At 35.9% G+C, this 12,265-nt stretch overlaps 1 protein-coding gene across 2 annotated transcripts in view; it reads left to right on the top strand.

The window, feature by feature from the left end:
- ror1 (receptor tyrosine kinase-like orphan receptor 1) overlaps positions 1-12,265 on the top strand; it is a 254,783-nt gene that overhangs the window by 162,767 nt on the left and 79,751 nt on the right. The window contains exon 2 of one of the 2 annotated variants that reach the window (XM_030132890.1): positions 2,503-2,565. The exons of the other annotated variant lie outside the window; for it this stretch is intronic. Within the exon in view, the coding sequence (XP_029988750.1) occupies positions 2,503-2,565 (63 nt within the window). The remainder of the gene's footprint in view (positions 1-2,502; positions 2,566-12,265) is intronic. 2 annotated transcript variants of the gene reach the window in all.

Below are 12,265 nucleotides of genomic sequence, written 5' to 3'. Positions count from 1 at the left end.
AATTATCATATCTATGTTAGTTGTTTTCCTGTCATTGGTTCATTCATCACCAAATACACACACACACACACACACACACACACACACACACAGGGAAACACACAACTCACTGATGTGTTGCATCTTATTGCAACCGTTTAATAATGTGTCTGAGCTGAGTGTTTGTCAGCTCAGCGGTGTCCAGATAATCAGTGCAGATAAAACTGTTGCAGGTTCTGTCCGTGTCGGTCCTGTGCGCTCTCTTAGTCCTGCACAGGCTTTCATTTGTCAGGGATCACCTCCTGACCTGTCCAAGTGCACACTGAAGCCCATTTTCTGTCTCCTTTCTCCTGTAATGAAAAACAGCGGGCTGCTCTGTCGTCAGCTGGTAATAACTCAGTATTAGGTCTGCATGGTTTGCTGATAGGCGTCCTGTAATACATTCAAACCTTTGATCTGACCCAAAAAACCTACATACTTTCACTGATGGTGTTCTTGCATTCACACAAACCTCTCAAAACTTTGTGTTTATACATATTCGAACATAGAGAGGCGACTGGAACATTTAACCTCTCTATATTTGTCCTCTTTAGTTTACAGCAGTGGTTCCCAACCTTTTTTGGCTCGTGACCCCATTTTAACATCACAAATTTCTGCCGAGTCTGACCCCAGACATTCAAAACGGAGATGTTTTTTTTTTGCTAAAATTAATTTGCTGACTCTGTAGACCACATTGGACCTGAGATTGTTGACTCACTCTCCTCAAGTTTAATTGTTGCTGCCACTGTCTTGTAATGTATGTGGAAATGACCAAAAATAGTCAGTTACCCATTAAAGCAGGGGTCTCAAACATGTGGCCCGGGGGTCAAATGCGGCCCACCAAAGGTTCCAATGCAGCCTGTTGGGTAAATTTGCAAAGTGCAAAAATTCCACAGTCAAGGCTGTCAAACTCATTTTAGTTCAGGTTCCACATACAGACCAATATGATTTCAAGTAAAATAATAACATAAAAACCTACAAAAAATAATGACTCCATATTTTCTTCTGTGTGAAAAAAACATTATACTATGCCTGTAAATAATGACAACTTCAAATTTTTGTCTTTGTTTTAGTGTAAAAAATAACATTAAATTATGAAAATACCTGCATTTACAAATTATCCTGTAATAATAAAATGTGAATAATCTGAACAAATATGAACAACCTGAAATGTCTAAAGAAAATTAAGCACAATTTTAACAATTTTCTGCCTGTTACTCAGTGTTTAGTGTCTTTGTGGCAGATACTTCAGAGCAAAAATAGGGCTGACAAGTCACTCCAGGACCCACAGAAACTGAAGTCAAAGTTGTCATGGAGACTGATGGACAAACAACAGTGTCTTTGTAGATTTGGTCTGTAATGCACATGTATAAATGATAAGTTGAGGCATAATATTGTTAGATTTGCACTTATTTTTCCGAAGAAATTTCATTTTTTTCAGGTCATTCATATCTATTTTGTTTGGATCATTTATAAACAGAAGTATTTTCATAATTTAATGGGGTTTTTTTGCACTAAAACAAAGACAAAAAATTGGAGTTGTTGGTATTTATAGGTTATTATGTTATTATTTTATTGGTCCGGCCCACTTGAGATCAAATTTGGCTGAATGGGGCCCCTGAATAAAAATGAGTTTGAGAGCCCTGCATTATAGGGTTATAAAACTCTGTGAGCCAATCACATGCTGTAAGATAAACATCTGAAACATGAAGCATAGTTGGAAGCTTGATGCTTTGTTACTGTATATTGTTCATTATTTTATCAAAATTATGACAAAGTATATTTGTTATTGTTATATTTATTTTTTATACATAATAAATAAAAGTGATCAAGGTTTTGGGAATTTTTATTCAGTATTTAAGTCCTCCATTAGATGTTGGCTATTAGGCCTACATGACCAAGGGGCCTTGTGATTACGTAACTGAGGGTTTTTTCGCTCTAATTCATAAGACAATCAATATTTTGCTACAAAAATTGGCAGTCTTGTAGATAAACATGTTATCTAAAATACCAATGTCCATTTAGAACAACAGTTGAACAGGAACAGCATGTTATCCACTTTTGAGGAAAAGTAACTGTACTTTTTCAGTGGCTGCGTTTTTGTAATTTTCACATAATAAAGCTAACTCAGGCAAATGATCACACATACCGTTTTAAAATACTTGTTAATACCTACACAGAAATATAAAATAATCTTATTTGTGTCATTTAGTTAAAAAGTATCAGGTTATTGAACAGCAACTTTGCACCTACGTCACCACCTGATCTGACCCATATGCTATTTTATCCTAAATGTGCTTAAATCCTGGCTTCGTCTGGATGAAAGTTGTGTGTCTGGAGTGACGTTTGCATTTCTCACCCTTCTTTCACTTGCACCTTTTAACCTCCACTTGTATCCCTTTGCTACATGCCGTTGACTAAAGCATAATTCGGTTTGTGAGTCTGAAACCTGCTCACACTCTGCTCCTTTTCCGTTATTTACAGGGTCTGAGTTGCCTCAGGATCCCAGCGTCCTCGCCGCCACTTCATGGAACACGTCCAGTGATGGTAACTGCACACACATAATTTTCTTGGTAGTTCTTCTAGGTTCAACTGGAATAGAATAGAATAGAATAGAATAGAATAGAATAGAATAGAATAGAATAGAACAGAACAGAATAGAACAGACTTTATTTGCCATTTGCACAGATACATCGCAGTATAGGTACATTGGAATTCTTGTGCGTTTCCCTGAGTCACAGAATTAGAAAAAGACATGAATAAAAACAGAAACAAAACATAAACACAGCTAAAACATATGAAAACAGTTATTGCACAGACAAACACAAATATATGTTTGTGAAATAGAGAACTGATCAGAAAAAAAGTAATAATAGTAAGAGTACTGAAAGGTAAAAACAAGGACTAGGTTCGCTCTTTTGAAAACGTTTCGTCTCACATCCAAGAGACTTCTTCACTTCTAATAACTGGTGGAGGGAAACTGGACATATGACCTGGGCAAATGAGAACCTACACTGCACACACATGAAGCAGAACCTATTTTCAGAGCATGACAACTCCTACAGTATCATTACAGCTCACAACTGCTCTGGATGTTAACACACACCCACACACACATATATGCAACACATGGTGTGTGAACCCTGTGTGTTTGCAAAAATTGTACTTGATGATGTGTTAAAAATGACTGATGTTACAAAAATTGCACTGTAGACCCCGAGCCACTGTAGAGGATAATTGATGGAAGAAAATACACATTGATCTACTCAACATGTGGCAAATACAGCCACAGGTGCACTGCATTTCCCTAATTTTCACTGACCTACTTTTACTTCTCTCTTAAATAAAAGTTGGCAAAATGTGCTCTCAGAAGACTTAAACTTTGCCCTATATATTATATATTAACTAAAAGCTTCCTGTTTCTGCCTTTCATATCTTATCAACTCTTTAAAGGGGTCATATTTTGCTAAACCCACTTTTATTAGTCTTTGGTTCATTTATTTGTGTATTTGGACCCTAATAGTTCATGACGTTTGAATTTGAACCTTCCAAGTGCTGCAAAGCTATCTTTATATTCATTTTGGCAAAAATCAAGTGGATTTCTACAACCCGTTTTAATTCCTTCTTAAGTTGTTGCATCTATAACTATTTACATCACGACATTTGCACATATAAGGTCAAGACCATAATTGTTTATCAGCAGCAGCGGTTGTAATAAAAACTGAAAATATGTCCACATTTTGAGCCGATTACCAAAAATGTTCAGTTGTTGGTTGTATTAACAAATACGTGGCTGAACGGGACAAAGCAACACAGTCAACAGCCTGGAGGGGGTGGGGTGTGAAGTGGCTCATTTGCATTTAAAGGGCCAGCGCTCAAAACAACCTTTCTGGTGTCATTACTCAGAAATATGTTTGAAGATGGACCTGTGGAGTTGAATTAATGAAGAATTCATACCTAAGTATAGCATTTACAGTTTATGTAGACCACAGGGAAATGTTTTAAAATGCAAAATTCCATTTAACACAATTTTGTTTTTTTTTTTGGTTTTTTACTCTTTATTTTAACATTTTTAAAAGACTTTTACAACACAGTAACAACTTTAACCCATGAAGACCTAAACATCTATCGTCAACCAAAACCATCTACTGATCTAAACTGTTTCATATCTGTTCATCCATTAATCCTATTAATAATACATGTAAATAATTGGTGTAAAATGCAGTTTATCTTTTCATGGTCATCAGATATGACCCATTTGGACGTTCAGAGGCTCCATAGTGAACGTGAAAACGCCGTCATCTTCTACAACATTGATTCACCAGTAAAACCCATGGAGTTGGATCGATGACAGTGGATGGAGACACTTGTTTTTACATTCAGTCATTGATATTTTTGCTGAAAAAGTCACGTTTTCTTTAGTTTTCTTTGGTTTTGATATAAAAACTCTTAACTTTAATTTTAGCTTTTATGAACATATACATTATCATTGAATTAAATATCAGAAAATACATGATTTACACTGAAAAAACACAAAAAAGAGGATAATATTATAATGAATGGTGATAAATCATTTAAGAAAAGTCAAATATAGAGAAAAAATAAATACATTTAGAAGTGCCACAAATGTAGCACTAGGTCTTTATGGGTTAACAGAGCACAAAACAACAAGATCAGATCTGGTAACAAGTAGTGTCCTTGAATCTGGTCCATATCTTCCATCTTCGATTAAAAGTCCCCCCCTTAATCATCAGGTGAAACGTTAATTTTTCCATAGTACATATTTTCTCTAAAATTCGAGCCATTGCTGTGGTCGTAGAGGGCTTTGCTTTAACCAGTTCTTTGTAAAAACCTTTTTGCAGAATAATTCAACAGTTTTACCACAAACTGAGACTTTCGTGACTTGAAAAATTATCTTTTAAACTGACAGTTACACACATTAACAAAGACATAAAGTACAAAATTATTGGAAGTGACTTGACAAGTTAAATGATCCTCACACCTCTCTGCCAAAGGGATACCAGCCTGTTAAACTGAACCATGATTTACCGCTCATCTGCTACTGCTACAGGATTAATGTAACAGTAACATGTTACATAAAGAGGGATATGTTGTAATTCATTTTCCATTGGATTCTGTTTATACAAAAAATAGTGAAAAATGTATTCGAATGAGAGTGAGAGAATGTCCTATATTGTAGTGTTGAAAAAAAATGTTAATAGGTTTTTTTATTATGAAATGTAATGTCATGAGAATGATATGTTACAAAAATGGTTGAGTATAATTTCACTCAGTTAAATTAGAAATGAAGAAAATCTGAACTGGCAGGTCAAACTTAAAAAAGTAGGAATAAATCAAGACTCTAAATTCACTTTGTTATCCCACAATGTAAGGAAAATTGCCTTGAGCTTTTATTCCTTCTTCCTCCTCACAAACCCGAATAAAGGACAGTGAATATACTGTACATAAAGGAGGACGTAGTGAGACAAGTTACGAAAAACATGGAAGACATAGTTCATTTATTCAAAGAAAATGCTAAAAAAAATTAAAAAAAATAAAAAAAAGGAAGAAAATTGAGCTTCTACCATTTCTGAATCCACATAAACCAAATTAAAACAGTCAACATATTTTACATAAAGGAGAATATAGCAAGACATGTAAAAAAAAAAAAAAAAAAAACATGGAGGACATAGTTAATTTATTCAGAGAAAATGCTAAAAAAAAAAAAAAAAAAAAAAAGGAAGAAAATTGAGCCTCTACCATTTCTGCACCCACATAAACCAAATTAAAACAGTCAACATACTGTGCATAAAGGACAATTTAGCGAGACAAGTTAAAAAAAAAAACAAAAACAAAAACATGGAGGACATAGTTCATTTCTTCAGAGAAAATGCTAAAGAAAAATAGGAAGAAAACTGAGCTTCTTTCATTTCTTCATTCACATAAACCAAATTAAAAGACAGTCAACATACTGCACATAAAAGAGAATATAGCGAGACAAGTAAAAAAAAAAACAAAACATGGAAGACATAGTTCATTTATTCAGAGAAAATGCTAAAAAAAAAAAAAAGGAAGAAAATTGAGCTTCTACCATTTCTGCACCCACATAAACCAAATTAAAAGACAGTCAACACACTGTACATAAAGGAGTATATAGCGAGACAAGTAAAAAATAAAACAAAAAACATTGAGGACATAGTTCATTTATTCAGAGAAAATGCTAAAAAAGGCAGAAAATTGAGCTTCTTTCATTTCTTCATTCACATAAACAAAATTAAAAGACAGTCAACATACTGCACATAAAAGAGAATATAGCGAGACAAGTAAAAAAAAAAACAAAACATGGAAGACGTAGTTCATTTATTCAGAGAAAATGCTAAAAAAAAGGAAGAAAATTGAGCTTCTACTATTTCTGCACCCACATAAACCAAATTAAAAGACAGTCAACACACTGTATATAGAGGACAATATAGCGAGACAAGTAAAAAAAAAACAAAAAAAAAAAACATGGAGGACATAGTTCATTTACCCGGAAAAAACACTAAAAAAGTAAGAAAGTTTCAATAAAAGCCTCTTTAACGTAAATTCTCCTTGATATTTTCTCGTCTCTGTTACTCACACACGTCAGATCCCACTCCCTCTGTGTATTTTCTCCTGGGTTTGGAGAACTGATACCCTCCCTTGGAAGCTCCTCAGCATCTGACTTCCTTCATTGAACTTGACCTTTATTTTTGCTCTCTCATTATGTCTGGTTTGCCTAATTTATCTCTTGTGAAGCCAGCTCTCCCACAACATCCGTCCCACAACAGATTGCGTGTACACAAAACAGACATTGTTAAACACATGGCATGAATGAAGACAGTAGCTTTAGACAAAGATTGAACAGTTTAGTCAAGATAATGATTATGGTGACCAATCAAGGTTGTTTAAAAAGTCATAAATACAGCGGGGAGTAGTTCTATACAAATCATTTGAGACAGCTTTATTTTTCCATAACTACATGAAATATGAAATCCTACAAACACTGGACATGTGCGTGCGTTTGTGTAGCCATGTGTTGAGGCTATTGTATCTGTGTGTGTCATTTTAAAGTCAGCGCCACGGCTAACATCTGTTTCTTATCTGATGGATGGATGGTGATTGCACCACTTGTTTTGTCTGCAGGCAGGGAATGGTTTTGATTGACCAAGAAGACAGCATTCAGGTAGCGTGGCTCTATCAGTAGGCATCAGTAGCAGGATGTTACCACGCTGAAAGAGGCTCATTATTGGGCTCAAATCAGGGGTGGGGATATTCATTCAAGACTTATTAAGGACACAAAAACTAGGGCCATAGAATAAAATAAAATAAAAAAATGTAACCAACTAGAAAAGCACTCGGAGAGCGCAGACCTCCACCAAGGGAGATCAGCCCCACCACCACCACCACCACCACTACCACCACCGATCACTACCAAAATTTTATCATTTGTTCCTTGTGCCAGTATCAACATTTCCTGAAAATTTCATCCAAATCCTTCCATAACTTTCTGAGTTATCTTGCTAACAATCAGACAAACAAACAAAAAATCCGTCCCCTATGCATGTCTTTTTTTTTTTAACTGATAACATTGTTTTGTTAAAGGTGCCGTATGTAGGATTTTGGCCAAAACTGGTACTGCAATCACATTCAAAATACTGTAGAGCGTGGTATCCTCTCCACCTCCCCTGCCACATCCAGCATGAGTGTCTACTACTAGCGTTTTGTGTTTGTTTTTGTATTTTTTTAGAGCTGCACCTTGAGTGTGAGCCATAGGACAAACTACCGGTATGGATTTACTGTTCATCTAACATAGCTCTTGTTCAAAGGAAATTTTAAGGCTTTGCTAAGTTAAAAGCACTTCCTATACTGGCAAATGACATGGAGCTAACCTCATTAACTTCCATCCATTCTACAATATATTAAGTTGAATAATCAAATAAAGCACTTTATATTGCAAAAGATTTTAATTTAAATCAACTTGGAATTGAGTCCAATGAACTGATGATATGAAGTCTAATGATTATACAAAGCAAATGACATTGCAACAAATTTTAAGTTAAGTTAACTTGGCATTTAGTGTGTTGTACTTAAAATGGCAATTCCATTCAAATCAAGCATTTAAGTTTAATACACTCAAGTTTTCATTACTCGTTACTTAAATTTTTTAAGGCAACGAGTAGGGATGCACCGATACCGATACGAGTATCAGCATCGGCTCCGATACTCAGTGTGTGTACTCGTACTCGTACTCATAAAAGACACCCAATACAAATGCACCGATACCACTTATGGCTGTGTGACATTCACAGTTCAGTGCAGCAGGTACGCAGCGGTGGAATAATGTGTGGGGAGTGTGAAGAGTGTGGAGATTTTTCAAAATAAACGATGGTCATAAAAGTAACGCTGACTGCAAGTAATGTTAAAGACACAGACAGATACAGACGGAGTGTTTTGTCCGTCCTCTGCGTACATTCCATCCGTTTTCCAGGTGCTCGCGGATGCGTAAACAGAATGAGAATACCAGCGGGTGTACGGAGCAGTGCAGACCGCCACCAACAGAAGTGAAAACGAAACTTATCACTCATTTCTCTTTTCTCTTCCTGCTGAAGCTTCGCTTTTAAACCTTACCAGTGAAAACGCTGCAATATTAGTATCACATTAGTGTTACCTCTGTCATCTCCATGTTTGTTATTACTGACTTTCTTCTTCTTCTTCTTCTCAAAAAACTTTACTCTTCTTCATGGTATTTGTCCAGTATGGTTAATTCAGAGCAGCACCCCCTGATGGATTAATTGAGAAATGCTCATTCCAACACAATAAATGTCAGTAGCAGCACTTTTTTCCTGTCAGACTAATGACAATGACAATAAAGCACATTTCCAGAAGGAACTAAGAACTGGAATGGTATTATTAAGTACTCGTATCGTTACTCGGTATCGGCAAGTACTCAAATGTAGGTACTCGTACTCGGTCTGGAAAAAAGTGGCATCGGTGCATCCCTAGCAACGAGTTACCTGAGATTTTTTAAGTAAACTCAACTATCCGGTCTTACAGTGTAGCGTTACTGAAATTCACCTTCACCAATAGCTTACAGCCTCATCACCTCAGTGTTTCTGCTGAGTGTGTCTAGTTTGTGGTGCACCCACTGAGGTTTCGCCCGTCTTTATCTTGCAGAGATGAGCCCACACAGCGCAGCTTTAACTTCCATGTATGTCATGAAATGGTGACTCACGTGCGTTGAACAATACAATGAATCTGGGCAAACGCCAGGTATTGTGTAACATGTCTAGTTTCGAACATGTATAGTTTGTGTTTGCTGCGGTTGTGTGGGTGTGCGTGTGTTTACATATGTGTGCCTGCGTGTGAGTGTTTGATTGTACAAAACCGCTGCGAGAGTATGCAGGCTGATGACAGGGTACCATTTAGTCGCCTGCCACATTAAAGGGACAGTCCGCAGCAAGGGTTTGAGTTTCACAGCGCTCCTGGTGCCAAATACCACAACACTCACCACGAGACAATTACATACAGAGTGGCTTTGTTACACAGACATTGGCAGGACATCTTTGCAGCTAAATCACTCAGAGCTCCCTTTCTCTTCTTCACCTCTGCTCTCATCATCTGCTTTTGTCTCTTCTTTCCCTCCCTCTGCTCCCCACTGCTTTATTGTCAGTTATTATAACAGCTAATGAAGTGTGCAGGCACACAGCTCCAAAAGCCATTTTCTTTTCCATCAACTCAACTAATGAGACGGTGATAAACTGACTCAGTAGACACACTTGTGTTTTAAGAGTTTAAGGGCCTGTTCTCGTTTATTACATACAGGTTTTTTTTTTCTTTCTTCTAAATAATAAAGTCAGAATCAGTAAAAATATTAATTTGATAGAGTGTTGCAACATTACAGTCAGCACTGATTTTCACTGACAGTCATAATACTGTACAGGTATAAATTTCCAGTCGATCCCTATGACTTTGTGTTGATAGTTGGGACGTCAAATCATAACGAAAACACACACCCACACACGGAATTAAGCCCAGACAAACTGTCATACACCCTCATTAAAACAAATGCATCACCCGTATGACTTCATCTGTACTAGTGTGCATGTGTGTATGCGCAGCTTGGCTGTGGGAGATTGTGTGTGCGCTGTTTTGAAAGGTGATGACCTGCGACTTTAGGGAGTGTTACAAAACTTTTTCCTATCAGAGCCGGCTTTATGTGACTCAGCCATCAACCTAAATCTTTGAACCTCTGAGTCTGGCAGCCTTGCTTTATGTACTGTAGCATAGTACTTCATGATTTAATACTCCTAGACTGAAAACAGTCCCTGTTGGAAATCAAAAATACAAGCCCTAAAGCACAGACAGGGAAGTCAATTAACCCTTTATGGGGCAAGTGACTATTTTTCTGGTAATTTCTGCACATATTGGAAGATAGTAGTCGCTTTTCCATTGGACGTCAGCGCAAAACTTTATCGATATTTACTAAATGTCGAAAAAACAGAAGTGCGTAATGTTGGTTTTTCCATTAAATCACAAATACGATGATTTGTTTATTTATTATCGCGAGATGACACAAAAAGTCATTCTATAAACATGGTGACGAACATAAATATGGTGTTGATTTACAGATATAGTCATTATTATATATATTACCCCTCTATCTTGTACTAAATTTAAAAAATGATTCAGTTTCCTGGTGTTTCTTCTTCTTCTTCGCTTGTTGTAACTTACGTCGACATCAGGTTTTGTTTTTTTTTGTGGTTGTTTGTTTCATATTTTTATTGATGTGTATACAAGAGAATTAAAGGTACATACTAATACTATGGCACACTGATGTCATCATTAACCAGGTTTGTAAACACCATTACTTTTAGATTTGCAGATTTTTTTAGGAACAAATAAGAATGAAACCCGACAAACAATACAATGAAAAGAATACTAAGACATAGTCTGAATAGAATAATTAAACTGGTGACATAAACCTAAGAAAATAAATAAATAATAATAATATTACTTAATAATAAAAAAAAAAAAGGGGGGGGGGTGATTACATTGTCTCAAAAAATCCCTAAACGGTTGCCATTTATTGTAGATTGTTCCATTTATTGTTCAAGTTTCCCCATTTTGAATATCTAATTTTCTCTACTTTTAAAAAGGACATAACCTCATTAATCCATTGTGCACTGGAAGGGGCTGTTGTAGATTTCCAATTAAGGAGGTGGCGTTTAGCAATCAGGGAGGTGATTATAAAATGAGTACTTTGATTAAAATACTGGTTTTTGACACCACAAAATGTTGAATTTCATAGTATTTCAATGAGTGCCCTATAAAGGGTTAAATGTTAAGAGTTCGCTTCACACTTAAAGCCTCAACTTTTAATACAAAGATCCTAATTTGGCAATAAGAGTCTTGGCTAATTTGACAAATTCATTGTAGAGTGAAGCATAATGAGCTAAAACTGGCTTAAAGTATTACACACAGCAGTCCAACGGTCGTCTTATGACATTTAAAGTGACTTTAATTTGTCTTCTCTGAATTTGGTGCCATTTGCAAAGTGAAGCAAGGGAGTGGCAAAACAGCAGAGTTACCACATTATGAAGAGAAACAAGTGACATGAATTATCTGCAACAAACCGGTGCTTTCAGTTTATGTTTTGCACTTATGCATTCCAGTCTAACCAATACATATTTTTGCATTTATGATTGTATATTTGAGCCAGCTATTATATATGTTCAACCCATGACATGACCTATGGCTGTTTATTATCTAATTTTCTTGAGAAGCACTTTACAAGGCTAGTTAAAGCAAAAATGTCAGTAATCTGTCTCTGGGTAGAGGTTATTAGAGTGTTTTTGCGCTGCTGGCTGGGCAGTTTGTTGACATGAAGACTTAGCAGCCAAAGAGTAATAAATGACATGACCTGCACATAGGTTCTAAATAAAAATATAATAAAAATGGCAATGTGGCAGACATATGAACAAGGAAAAAGATAACATGGAGTGGATCATTTTCTTTATTTTGTTATGTACTTAGTGCCATTAAAACCACACAGGTCAGAATAATATGTGCATTTGGAGATATGTTAAATTAAGTGGTTTGGGGCAAGGTTATAATTGTTTTGGATTTTTCATTATAGTTTTATTTAGTTTTTACTTTTTTTCTGTAATTCAGTTAGTTTTGATTAGTTTTTAGAACAGGTTTGCAAGTTTTTATTAGTTTTTATATT

Source organism: Sphaeramia orbicularis, chromosome 4 (assembly GCF_902148855.1).
Source record: "Sphaeramia orbicularis chromosome 4, fSphaOr1.1, whole genome shotgun sequence".
NCBI lineage: Eukaryota > Metazoa > Chordata > Actinopteri > Kurtiformes > Apogonidae > Sphaeramia > Sphaeramia orbicularis.
Note: the sequence above shows the minus strand (reverse complement) of the source record. Positions and strands in the feature narration are given on the sequence as shown.